This window comes from Ctenocephalides felis, unplaced genomic scaffold, assembly GCF_003426905.1.
Source record: "Ctenocephalides felis isolate EL2017-DRISC unplaced genomic scaffold, ASM342690v1 CF-g0.4_SCAFFOLD_03570, whole genome shotgun sequence".
NCBI classification, from domain to species: domain Eukaryota; kingdom Metazoa; phylum Arthropoda; class Insecta; order Siphonaptera; family Pulicidae; genus Ctenocephalides; species Ctenocephalides felis.
In genome coordinates, this window is record NW_020539724.1 from 1,111,139 (window position 1) to 1,126,184 (window position 15,046).

Consider the following 15,046-nt stretch of genomic DNA (forward strand, 5'->3'; position numbering starts at 1 on the left):
CGTATTAATAATAAGTTGCATAAATTCTTGCTCTTTTTATTTACTAGCAAGGGTTATTATAAAGCTATTTTTGGATATTTAAAAACAAAATTTTATACTAAGCATTCTTCAATAAAATAATATACATTTCCCAAATGAACACTGTTCTTACTTCTGTAAAAATTACGCCCAACCGAGGAGCAACAACTTATTCATATATCGTGTTCGGAATTCCATATATTTATATAGCATATTTATAGCAAATTTTAAAAATTGAAGATAATTAAGTTTAAATAATTCAATATAATTTTTAATATTATTGGAAAACTTTTCAAAAAACATTATTTTCTTGAGCGCCATATTATAACCCTGATTTTCTCAATTAGTAGTTCTGTCTTATATATTCTTATTTTTTGCATAAAATAAATGAGATAAAATTAAAATAATTTTGTTAAATTATTGAAAACTATATGCTTACTAAGAATTAATACTACAACCAATTATAATACTATTAGAACATTATTAAAGATTAATAACAAAACGATATCCTTCAAATCATTTATGAATAATATATAAAATGTCTTACATAATTTAATATTTTATAAAATTTAAATCAAAACTTAAGTATATAACACAGCTCAATCGGTATACTCGATAATAAATTTAATAAAAAAAAATTATAATTTTGTGATTTTCAATTTGACTGGTTCTGAAGGCACTGCCACCATTCTCATGACCATCTCGATTTTGTTCGTATTTGTGCATTCGATGGTAAATGACTCCAACAGCTAAAAGATTGATATTAATAAGTGATTCATAGTTATTTATATAGAAAGTAGATTATGTGTGCTTAGTAAGCGTAATTATTTTAAATAATCGTCTAGGGATGATTAATAAATGCTGATACTTTGATCTATGGAAATGTGTTGAACATACACCAGTAATTTACTGACTGGGAGTAGATTCGTATGTCAATGTCAATATGGACATTGAAATATGTTTTATTCACATGATTAATAAACATTTCCTAGAACAAGTTTTCTATTACCTTACTTAATAATTTGCTCCTAAGCAACAATCTTTCGAATTAAAAGTATCTTAGGTTATGGTTAAAAATTTTTCAAGACTAATTACGAAAGATGAAAGATGACTCCAATTGCTGATGAGCAAATGGACAAAAAATTTTATTTTGCAATAATCTATTATTTTTTTTGGTCTATTATACCTTTGCCAAAGTTTCCTGAATCTGCATATTAGCAATCCTTTGTCCTATGCAAGATCTGCTTCCCAAAGCAAAAGGAATGGATGCATGAGCCCTTAATAGTCCTTCTCCTGCAAGGGCATCATTTCGGCACCATCTTTCAGGAAGGAATTCTTGGGGTCTTGCAAAATTTTCTGGGTCACGACCCGCGGTGTATAAAGAACATATCGTTAAAGTCTAGAAAAAATTTAAAAAAAAATATAAAAAATTTTACCCGCAGTTGATAGAAAGTACTTCAAGACAATATAAAATATTACAAGACAATATAAAATTAAAGAATTTAATACTAGTCAAAATTATATTACTTTTGGTTCTTTATCTATAATAATATATTAGTGATTTTTTTGGAAAAATTCCAATACTACTAAATCCATCACGATATCTTGATTTAAATCAAATGTAAATATATTACTAACAATAGACATTTATGATGTGTCATTTAATTTCCATTATGATAAATATAATTGCTCTAAGTAATTTTGTGTATGATACCTCATATATTGAAAAATAATTTATAAATAATTTATATTATATGAAAGGATTTTTAAGTTACGTGCAAACATTAAGAGCTGTATAGATAACTCTTAATACTCTTATTAATATATAAATATTCAATATCATTCTTACATGATATAAATTCACAATTAGACAAATACACAAACTCAAAAAATCAAATGCAAAATCATATCCTTGGAAAGTTTGAGAAGTTCTTCTATTTATTTATCCATTGACAAAAATTATTACAATTGTTTTCTGATATTCACAGACAAAAAATAATTTGAAATTTTTTCTATAGAATAATCTATTTAATTTCTAACAAAGTTTGAAGCATTTGTTTAAATAGCGATTATGCTATAAATTACATTGTATATGATATCTTAAATATATAAAAATAATAGAAAATTCTGGTTTGGCCAAATTACTATTTGTTATTGATTAAAAAATAGAATGTCGCGTAGTATCACGTATTTGTATTACTGTATGGATTTAAATTCTTATCTTTGATACTGGTTTATTCCAATATTTGACATAATGTGTGAGAACTAAATTTGTTCAGTTTAATCAAAAAAAATTTTAAAGTCTAATATTTATATATTGTTGTGGTCAACTGTTTTATATACCAGATTAATTTCTTATCAAAATTTATAAATTGGAGGTGAAACTTAATAAATTTATAATGATTGGAATATATAGGCAATTAAATCTTATATCTGATCATTATCGTCCACATGATCCTTTTTGAAATTCAATATTCAAGATAGGTTTTCTTTTTTTCAGGTTGGTTTTTGACCTTAATAATTATTTTATTATTGGAAAATTATATTTACCCCTTCAGGAATTGAGTATCCTCCCAAAAGCATATCTTGGGCCAAAAATCTTGTTATAAAAGTGGCAACAGGATACAATCTCAGGGTTTCCCTCAGAACTCCTTTTGTCAGACTTCGATTTCCATTCAGAATATCATTTCTGACGTTGTGTTGTTGATGTGAATTTTTTGCTAACAGCAATAGGGCCCATTGTGTTGTAAATGCTGTCTAGAACACAATAATCACAGTTTTAAGCAACAGTAGAAATAGGAATTAATAATAAAATACAAATCCTAAGTATTTGTCTTAGTGTGGAACCATATTAGGAAGGGGAATATTATTTGTATCATCAACGTTTGGTGATCTTTAACTGTTTATCAGTTGATAAATTGTATCTTTTTTCTATTCTATTGATATCGATAAGTTACTTGATTTACAATATTAAAAATCAAATTTGATCAAACTATTATAATGAAAAAGTTTTGGAATAGGAGTAGTAAGAAAGAGAGCATCTTCATGATGTGCACCAAGTTAAAAATCAAAGCGTCTGAAGTGCATCTTTAATATATAATTTCTATCCAATTGAAAGAATTAATTGTATTCGTTTCATTATCAAATGATACTTTTATATGTATTTTGTAAGTGTTCCCATTACCGGAGATTTACCGTATCACCGGCAGCAATTACTAAATCTGTAACAATTCTTTGAATGTCAGATCTAGAAACGCCTTCATTTATCATACCAGCCATCAGACCATCTCCTTCTGGACATTCGTCTAGGATTTGATTCACCAACATATTACCTAAAAAATATAATAAATCAGTCACAAATTAAACTTAAAATAAAGGCCAATATGATGGACAATACATATATTAGAATATCTATTCTATTTACCTAAAGAGAGCGTTGTATCAACTGCTCGAACAAATCTTCTCCAAGCGGGCAGTTGAAATTTTTCGGCAATTTCAGCCGGTATCACAGTTAATTTTGCAGAATGAAGAAACACTTCATTTACAATACGACCAAATTTTTCAAGAGTTGGCTCTAAAATATGTCTTGAAGGTTCATACGCTGATCCTAGGAGCGCTGCCACCATCACTGGAATAGAAATTTAAGTATCATAAGCCTAATATATTTAAAAACTTGTTTATTAATGGATGACAAAGCATTAAAAAAGGAAATGTATTATTGTTATTAGTCATTCAAGTATTAAACCGTCAACCAATAAACCATGACTTATACCTTTGACTTTAAAGAATTCCTACCGTCGATAGATAACCTGTAGAGATTCTGTTCCAAGTCTACAATATTTTTGCTTTCTCCAGTTTGTAAATCCTTGCCCCAATCTGTGATGAGTTTATCTAAACATATATCCAAAGGTGCTCCTAACCAATTCAAGTCTTTTCCCATCAAAAGTTTGTTCATTAAGCGTCTAAAGTGCCACCATTCCTCACCGTCCCTGGAAAATAGAAATAATAATAGTAATAATTCGAAATCATACTTGAAATATTACTATTTATATTTTAAGCAATAGATCACAAATCGAACCATATTAAAATTTTTCTAAAAAAACTTTTCGTTTTTCTCAACAATTTGCATCAACGTTTGCGAGAAAATTGACAAATTAATTTCAATAATAGGAAAATGATATTATAACGTATTCTTAATGAATTATCAGATCTTTATGGGCATTTAAAAAAAACTTATTTATATTTTACTGACTTTTGGATTCCTTATTAATAAATGAATAGTATCAGAAAACGTCATAAGAGTCATAAATGAGATTTTCTCTAATCAAACATACTTCGTGAGACATAAACTTCATGTATGTGTTATCAATGAAGGTGACATCAGAAACATGTATTTATGATAAAATTGTTGTTTGACTTTTGTTCGTTTTGTAGGTTAGATTTTATGTAAAAAAATTCCTGGTCGCACAGCAAATACATAGCTTTATAAAGATACACCCTTAAGATAGTTATCTTATCATTTCGATTTTATTCGAGAGTTGGTCTTTTAGATTTTTAATTGTCATTGCATTTATAAGCATCTTTAAAAGGTAAGGTGCCCCAGCATTTCCAAACATCAAAAGCGTCAATATTTTCGGAAATTTCTAATTGAAATTCCCATTATTAAATTAACAGAAACGATTTCAAAATTTCCATATATATAAATTATTTTCTAAAACACCAAGTTTGAAAGTTTTATGATGTTCTCATACTGATTGCAGAGGTCAATCTATTTTGGAATTGGAAGTTCCATCGATTTGCCTGAAGATACTCTGCCAAGCACTATAGTAATTATATGAATGAGATTGGGTTGGTTGTTGAGTTATATTTTTAACTTTTGCAGAAATATCGAAAATATTTCTACTGTTTTCTTTTGCATATTTTTACTGTTCAAAACCTTCTAAAAATTTTGGCATACCTTAGAAAAAATTGATGTACGCGTGTCCAGCCATTTCGAAATTACGATGAAAAAAGTGCAAAAAATGGCAAATTTGAATTTGAATTCTTCTTAATTTTCAATTTGAATTTTTGCATTCAGTTCTGGCGGAATAAGAAAGAGACTAAATTTTTGGAAATACAGGTCCAGCGGTTTCGTGGATCCTAAACGTGAATAAAAAATAGAGTGCTTATAAGGTTCATACGCGATTGAAGTAAAACTTATTTGCTACTGTAGAAGATGGCATTTAAGTAAAAATAAATACGTCATATAACAATTTTGAATAATTTTATTAGTAATATGGTAACACTCGTGATGCACACATTTATTAGTGTAAACCATTATATAAAGATAAATTATAAATTATTTATTTATAATAGCATTAAAAATATGTATAATATTTAAAAACAATAATGTAATAATTAAAGTCATACTTCAAATATGACATGATCGGTTTGTCATTGTAATTAGCATTTAGAAATAAACCTTCATTAGAAAAATGAAGTAATTGCTGATTAATAACTTCTATAATATTTGTTCACACAGTGGATTATGTTAAACAACGCCTAAACAAATATTGTTTTCGCAAATTCACTCATCACGTAATAATTGTGTTCGAAGAACTTCATGTAATTAAAATTAGCATACATTCATTGGCTTTATTAATCATTAATCTTATTAATCAGTATTTTCAAGAAACAGGGTAATATATTCTTCTGATTCAGGCATTTTTTATTAAATCAAGATTTGTACTACGATGTAACTTTAAAATGTTTATTTATCTATGCCGATTTCCTTGCTGATATCGGTACGCATACAACGTTGATGCCGTTACGCATACAACGACAGATCTCTATTCACATACACGACGACTAATCACAATCAACTCGTATAGAAATGATATCATCGAGAGCAAATGACAAAACATTGGCACTCGACTCTTATATTATATTATATGCCGTAACGCACTTCCGTTGCATTTGTACGGGTTTACACTTTAGTCGCGCCTAAAGAAGTTTTACTTCAGAAACGTTGAAAAATTGAGATATGATAGTCAAAAATGAATGTTTTTTTTACTTGACATTGAACAATCTCTGTTTCTTTATCCAATTATACATTATCCATCATCTATTATTACTTACATGAAGAGTAAACCTCGTTCGGCTCCGCTCCGTCTGTTGTGCAGAAGCCACGAGTCGGGCAAGACGTGCCGCGGTCGTCGGCCCTCGGCCCGGGGCGAGAACACGGCTCGCATGTCGTCCGGGTCGCACAGGAAGACGGCGCGGACTGGGCCGACGGCCTCGCGGAAGACAGGTCCAAGGGAGCGGTGGCGGTTGTCGATGTACTCGTGCAATCTGCGGAGGAAATTGTAATAGAGTTGAAATATGGAAATGATGGAGGAAAGTGATATAGTATTTATATCACTATTTCTATCGATTTGTGTTTATTTTACCACTTCAATAGCCAGATTAGAAATGAACCTTCATTTGAGAAATGAAGTAATTGCTGATTAATAAATTCTATAATATTTATTCACACAGTGGATTATGTTAAACAACGCCTAAACAAATACTGTATTCGCAACTTCACTCATCATGTAGTTGTGTTTGAAAAACTTCATGTAATTAAAATTAACATACATTCATTGACTGCAAAAAAAACAAAAAAAAATATTTTTAATTTTACAGTCCTCAATGGTTTTTTTAATGTACTTATCTTTTGAGCACTCATTTTTGAAGTAAAACTTCTTTAGGCGCGACTAGGGTGTTCATCCGTACAAATGCTGTTCGTCATTCGCTCTCGATGAGACAATTTCTATAGGAGTCGATTGTGATTAGTCGTCGTATATGTGAATAGAGATCTGTCGTTGTATGCGTTCGACATCAACGTTGCATGCGTACCGATATCAACAAAGAAATCGGCATAAATAAATAAGCATTTTAAAGTTACATCGTAGTACAAATCTTGATTTAATGAAAAATGTCTGAATCAGAAGAATATTTTACCCTGTTCTTTAATATTTTACCCTATTCCTTAGAAATTATTTCTATATTATTCGTAGTTTCTATAAATCTTTGAAGTTATTAAATTGGAAAATATTTTTTAGGCAAGGTAGATATTACAGCTATTCAAAGAATGAGATTATATCGAGAAAAAGTAAAAAAAACTACAAGCAGTCAATGAATGTATATTAATTTTAATTACATGAAATTCTTCAAACACAATTACATGATGAGTGAAGTTGCGAAAACAATATTTGTTTAAAATAATCCACTGTATGAACGAATACTATAGAATTTATTTATCAGCATTTACTTCATTTCTTTATTGAAGGTTTATATCTAAATGCTAATTACAATGACAAACCGATCATGTCATATTTGAAGTATGACTTTAATTACATTATTGTTTTTAAATATTATACATATTTTTAATGCTATTATAAATATATCAGTTATGATTTATCATTATATAAATGTGTATAATGGTTGACACTAATAAATGTGTGCATCACAAGTGTTACCATATTACTGATAAACATTATTCAAAATTGTTATATGTTGTATTTATTTTCACTTATATGCCATCTTGTATGGTAACAAATAAGTTTTACTTCAATCGCGTGTTAACCTTACGCGCACTCTTTTTTAAATAAAATGAATACAATACATTGAGAAATAGGTATTTAAGTTTGACAACCCTGGACGAAATTGATTTTTTTATGTAAATATTTTTTACGTTTTAATTAAATTTTTTTATGTAATTAAATTTTGGGCAATTCGCTTTTCAGCTTTTTCATAATCTCATAAAATCTCAATGGAATTTCAGTCAAAAACGTTCACTGACAGAAATCGAGATATAATAATTTTTACAAAATTATTATATCTTTTTATAGAACAAAAATTATAGATTATAAATTATAAATTTTTTCTAGAACAAAAAATCTAGAACATAAGTTTACCTGGAAGCAGAACCTGCAGCCAAAAGCTGTGGTAATGTTCCCAACAAAGGCAAGCCCTTTGGGGCTGGAATATCCCTTAGGCCACCTCGTAATTCTGCCCTTGCCAAAGTTGAGCATGATCGCAGTCCTGATTTAATGCATTTTTCTAAGAGCATTTCGGACCTAAAATTAAAAAAAAAAAAAAAAAAAAAATTATACTAGACACAAGAATTATTAGTTGAAATTTGTAATTCTAATGCAATCTACTATTTTATTTGTAAATATACAACTCCTCTACGTCGCGACTAAAAAGAATTAGATTTCTCTATATTTGATGAATTAATAATACAAGAGGAACAGGTATTGGGCAACATAAAAATTCCTGCTTATTCCAGTTTTTACATTAAGTTGTCAAGGAAATTTGACTAAATTCTTGTTGTTCTTCTTACATTATCAGAAGCCTTAGTAACAAAAATTATTTAAGCAAAATCATTATTTTTTAAGTTTTGCTCAGATCGAAAGTTTCATTCAAGCTTTTATGTACTTTAGATTAAAAATATATAGAAAAATATTCAGAAAATACTCCATCTAGTGTTTTTAGGTAAATCACTGTTTACCCACTTAATCACAAGTGTCTTGAGAAATGTAAATATTTTTTGCTTAATCATTTCTTCATTGCGTGATGTTTTCGCATAAACATATGCAAATACATATATATGTCTGAGATATCGGTATAAACATACATCACCATAAAAAGTATCATATTTAATGAAATACTACACGAAGTTTCGTAATTGAACTGTATTTGCTTTAATGACGTCTCCTAGTCATAACAGTTCATAAATACTCTAGATTAATTAATATCAATATACATACTTAATAGAATTAGTATAGTATAATATGTTCTATAAAAAATATGTTTTTTATTAAAATTGATAATAGTTATAATCACTTCAGTAAATTTTAAAATTTTTGTACCTGCTTGCTACATGTATATACTCAATATGCAAAATGTTGAGGTGGTTCAAAATCTGCTATCGGACACTAAACTTAAACATGATATTTTATTTTACAAATATCACATTTTCACATTTTATTATAAAATTTAACTGATCATTCATGATTTTTTACTAAAGATGTTACCAAATAAGTGTAGATATTTTATGTTTCATTTATAAATTGAATACTACTTTATTGGATATTTTTGGGCTTATTCAACTTATTATTTAGTGACGCACATTGGTTTCATTTTAACAATAAGCAGTTTTTACCAATAAAGGAAATTTACCAGTGCTATATTTTTTTAGCTCAAATTACAGTAAAGTAATTTATAAAAATTTTAATTAATAAAATAATAATAATAAAATTAACTTAGATAATATTTGATTTATAAAAAAATTTAAAAAAGAAAAAAAATGACTTCAGATTCAGAAGCTTCTTGCTTTGCGAACTGTTCGAGAACACTTTTTGGTATTTAAGTTATTACACATATAGGGAAGTACGAGTAACTGTCTTTAGACCATATCATTTTATTTTTATTTAAAAAAATATAGTATATAATATATTTTTCTCAAATAATATATAAGGCTTTGTTAATTTATTAGTAATAATTTATATCTCCAAAATTCAAACAATGTTTCATAATTTATGGCATATCAAATCTGTATCTATTACATTAATCATCTATTTTCTCCAACGGCCATGATATTGTTATTAGCAAATGTCACACATATTACATTTCATTTAATCCAATGACAATGAAAAGTATTACAAATATTTTGTAAATAATGTCCAAAGTACATTGTACTGTGCACCACTTTTCAATCGTTCGTGACGAACATTTGCATTTACTCGAATTGCAGTTTATAGAACTCGAATCATATGTGTTTTAATAATTACGTTTAAGGTTTTTAACACATTTTTTACTATTTAATCGATTTTGTTTATGATATACCTAGGCTTGACACGTGATAAAATGATATATTAATTGTATTTTTAATAACAACAAAGGCGTTGTGGAACAACTTACATGGTTTTGTACATAAATATTATATTTCTAAGAATTTCAAGATAAAAATTAAACATGACATTGAATGTCTTTGATATCATTTTCTGGATCTATTATTGTTTAATATTTACTGCTATAATATTAATAAAACTAAACATTATTAGTTGTTTAAGAATTTAATCTTAATCTGGGAGCAGTATCCATCACGTTCTAGATAACCTTTTAAGTATCAGAAGACATTCATTATTTATAATTGTGTATTTATTAAATTAAAATAAAACCGATAAGTCGGACGTTAATTATGTGTATGCACATACTTATATAGAGATGTTAATAGATATATTTATACAGAGATTTATAATAAAGATGTGAAATAGTAAGTAGCAAAACATTCAATTTGGGCAAGATATAATTTGATTTCCAGCTTTTAGAACTTTTTTAGAACTCACTTATTTAACTCGTGATTATTTTTTTCCACAACATGTAGGTATAGTATTATATTAAATATTTAAATAGATATTTTAAATTTAACTAAATTTTATTATTGTTTTTGTAAAAATCAATCAAAAAAGCAAATGACAATTTTACCATTTTTTGTTACCACTTTACTGTTTTGATATCAAATTTTGACTTAGAATTTAAAGAATATAGGTAATTTGAAATTAAATGGAATTTGATTTGTTGAGTGAATTTGAATAAAAAAAATTAGAAGTAGGAAGAAAAGATAGATTAGAATTCTAGATCAAATTTAGAAGAAAAAGAATAAAGAAAATTAGAAGAAGAATAGCGAGATTAGAATTCGAGAAGAACAAAATTAAAAGAAATAGAATAAAAAATATGAATAAAATAAATTAGAAGTAAAAAAAAAGAAGCTAGATTAGATTTCGAGAAGAACAGAATTAGAAAAAAAGAATAATGAAAGATAGAAGAATAAAGAAAGATAGAAGAAGAATAAAGAAAGATAGAAGAAGAATAAAGAGAGATAGAAGAAGAATAAAGAAAGATAGAAGAAGAATAGCGAGATTAGAATTCGAAAAGAACAGAATTAGAAGAAAATGAATAAAGAAAATATGAATAAAAAAATTAGAAATAAAGCTAAGAAAATAAAAGCTAGATTATATTTCGAGAAGTTCACATTTAGAAGCAAAAGAATTAAAGAATAAAAAAAATAGAAGTAACAAGAAAAGCTAGATTAGAATTCGAGAGAATCAGATTTAGAAGAAAAAGAATAAAAAAATAGAAGTTAGAAGAAAAGCTAGATTAAAATTCGAGAAGATCAAATTTAAAAGAGAAAGAATAAAAAAATACAAAAAATACAAGTAAGAAGAAAAGCTAGTTTAGAATTTTCGATCAGATTTAGAAGGAAAAAATAAAAAAAAAATGAATACGAAAAAAGTGAAAGTGAGTAGTAGAAAAGCTATATTAGAATTTGAAAGGTCAGATTTAGAAATTTAAAAGAATTAGTCAAGAATATAAATATGAAATATTGTAGGTAAGCGTGGCTAAGAATATATTAATTAAATAAAAATCCTCTTAAGAATATATCTTCAACATGCGATTGATTACTCTTAAATAAAATTCTCAATATTAATATCAATATAATTAATTACCACTTACCTCTTACAAGTAGTGTCTTGTGTTTTAACAGCTTTCTCGAGCACGTTGTCCGATCGAACACTCGAACACACATCTGTCACCTCCGGGCACCGGTCTTAAGATAAAAAAGCGTCAAAAAATACGAATTTGCGATCTTTTAAAGTTACATTATATTCGCGAGAATTAATGTTTACGAGAATAGCCAGCACATTGCTCCCGACCAAGAGGTTAGCGCACTCTATAAGAAAAGACACTGCTGTAGTAGTAGAATTATAGATACATGGTAAAGGAATTTTGAATAGATGTAAATTAAATTTGTGTTAGAAATGATTTTTTTTTTTTGTGGATCTTGTATACCCGCTCGGGTTGACGGTTCGGTTCGCACTGCAAACGATATTGGTTTTGTGGTGTCGTTTTTAAAGGGCAGACGGTGGAACGTTAGACTTCTATCCGACACTAGACGATCACATGTAGCAAAGCATTTCGAGTCGAAAGATGACACGATCGAGACACACGAGAACTACTAAAACCGTCTATATATATTTTTCGAAAAAATAAAACACCGACGAGGCTGTATCGAGCACCTTCTCGAACGACTCTGGGATCTACTCTCCATGGTCAAGGGTAATCGATTTTGCTTTTTATGGGGACTTCTGGGATTTATGACTTGGACATGGTGCATGAGATCTTTTTCAACATGCAAATTATATTGAAAACTTTACGATGGCAATAGATAGTGGAACTCTACTCGATGAACATTTTTTATCTTGAAATTTATTGCAAAGTTATTTAAGTTTGCTTTTTGCTCAGTTACCAACTATTATTACTTTCATATATTTCAAATTGATATTTAATTTTTTTTGTTTAGTGTAAGTTATAGTTTATACTTTCCATCTTTAAATTGCAAGAGCTTCTGAACATTTTGGCATACCTTAAGAAAAAGGATGAATGTGTGTGTGTGTATGTGCAGATACAAATAACATTCTATAGTTTGCACATATAGAGATATTTTTTATTCTAATGCTTTGTAACAAATATGAAAATATTTGCATTTGCAGAAAATTAAATTAGGTTTATATTTGTAGAAGTAGTAATGTAGTAAATTAAAACAGAGAATTTTACGTAACAAATTTATTTCTTCTACAAAATTAGTTTTATTCATGTTTTTTACTCACGTATAATTAAAGTTATTGTAATCTTTTAGACTAAATTTATTGTTTTTGTATTAACAGCTTTAATTGATGTTTGCAATCTCGTTTTTAAATTGCTTTGTGAACCTAAATTGATAAATTGCTTTTAGAAATCAAAATTTTGGTATAAATCTACGTTAATATCAATAATGAATAATATTGGTAATTTCATTAATAAAGTTGCTGAAATGTGTAAATACATAGAAGTATAGTTATAGCATCAGCAAAGTTATTTTTTAAGCAAATTTGACTCTCCTTATATTGTTATAGGTTTATTATTTAAGTTTCAGTTTTAATATTTACAAGGGTTCTTCATAGCGTAATTTATATGTATACATACATAAAGTATAAGTATGTATATTCATTTAAAAGTATCAATAAAGCTTTGGCAACATTATATGCTTTGGTTAATGTAAAGATTTTTTAGATTATAATTATTTAGTGAAATACTCGTACAACGCGTTTATTATATATCATAATGCATTTTTCAAAAAAATTTATTTAAAATTTAATTCAGGAGTCCATTATAATGTAATTATATTTATTTCTAAGGTTGTGCGCCTCTGGCTCCATAAGATCGGAATAAAGTAGTAAAGACACGTGCGAACGATGCGTGTCTTTTTTCTTCATTTTCACCGCAAGTGCATCCGTAGATGACAGTGATGTCACATTGGAGGGTTAGAAAAGAAAATATATTGAAAAAATATAATAAAAAGAAATAAAGCTAAACTAAAGAAATAAAACGAAAATAAACTACTACTACTTCTGTAATAATTATAATCTTTTAACAACATCCAAAAATTGATGAATACCAAATCTCATTACTATCAGCTGCTCGAATTTTTGAGCATAATTGTCCAAAATTTGGAAGTTTTTATTATCATATATAATTCAAATTTATTCTCGTCTTCATAAATAATTCATGAAGTTCAATATGTAGCATTTTCCGTGGGATAAATATTCGTTTCGTCATCTCGAGTTGTTTGCATAACAAACATTCCAGACGCGTTCATAATGTTATATGACAACATACAAATTGAATAATTAACACCTGAATTTGAAGACACCGCGGTACATGTACTTTACAAAATTTTGATGATCAAACATTTATTTTATTTATATCGTATTAACATAGTGAAACAAAATATAATTATTGTGTTCATGATTAAATGAACATAATAAATGTTAATAATAATATTATTTAAAATTTGAAAATATTGATAACACTAGCTTAATCAAATGCAAATTTTTCAAAAAGGTCAATTTTTTAAAAAAAAAAATTAAAATTCCCAAAAATCTATTTTTTTCAATGTTCTAAAAAAATCAATCTTTTTTAAAAATTTTAATTTTTGGTACGGGAAGTTCCAGCAATTTGCCTTAAGGCACGATGCCATGCACCACTAGTTTTCGAACCGTTTCCGAATGTTTGCTAAGCAATGCACAGGATGCAACGGGCAAATAATAAAGCAAACGACTCTAAATTATGTTATGGTAGACTGCTAGAAATAGATCGGTGCACAAAACAAAAGGGGTTGTTGCTAACCGAGGCCAGACACAAAAGGAAAAGCCGAAATAAAAATAACCACAAGTCAGCAGTAGTACAGTCAAGCGTGTAATCGAAAAAGGTGTAAGAAGTTTCGTTCAATTAAATTCATTTATTTATTACTTGGGCACTTATATAGAATTGTCATTTTATTTGATATGAAGTAGATTCGAAGAAGAATAAGCAAGGTTAGAAGAAAAAGAAGGAAAGAGACGAAGTAGAATAAAAGTTAAGAAGAAGCAAGGATAGAATATAAAGGAGAAAGAAGAAGATGAAGTAGAATAGAAGTTAAGAAAGAGAAGCAAGGTTAGAAGATAAAGAAGAAAAAAGATGAAGTAGAATAGAAGTTAAGAAGAAGAAGCAAGGATAGAAGAAAAAGAAGAAAAGAGATGAAGTAGAATAAAAGATAAGAAGAAGCAAGGAGAGAAGAAAAAGGAGAAAGAAGAAGATGAAGTAGAATAAAAGTTAAGAAGAAGCAAGGATAGAAGAAAGAGGAGAAAGAAGAAGATGAAGTGGAATAGAAGTTAAGAAGAAAAAAGGATAGAAGAAGAAGCGGAAAGAAGGAGATGAAGTAGAATAAAAGTTAAGAAGAAGCAAGGATAGAAGAAAAAGGGGAAAGACGACGAATAGAATAGAAGTAAAGAGAGAAGAAACAAGATTAGAAGAAAAGGCGCGAATAGAACTATACTCTAAAACTATGTGTGTTTGACTAATTAGATGAACGTGTCAAGTATTGTTTATTTAATTCTATACTTTTATATATCCGCTATACATA

At 27.9% G+C, this 15,046-nt stretch overlaps 1 protein-coding gene across 1 annotated transcript; it reads right to left on the bottom strand.

Annotated features, from left to right (window-relative positions):
• Window positions 1–656: 656 nt before the first annotated feature.
• LOC113383040 (cytochrome P450 315a1, mitochondrial-like) lies at window positions 657–11,601 on the bottom strand. Its single transcript, XM_026621292.1, has 9 exons — window positions 11,560–11,601; window positions 7,956–8,117; window positions 6,136–6,348; window positions 3,814–4,007; window positions 3,443–3,646; window positions 3,214–3,350; window positions 2,569–2,775; window positions 1,205–1,417; window positions 657–767 (listed from the first exon to the last, which is right to left on the bottom strand). The coding sequence occupies exons 2-9, from the start codon at window positions 8,108–8,110 to the stop codon at window positions 657–659; spliced, it is 1,434 nt and encodes a 477-aa protein (XP_026477077.1). The 5' UTR covers window positions 8,111–8,117; window positions 11,560–11,601.
• Window positions 11,602–15,046: the final 3,445 nt, after the last annotated feature.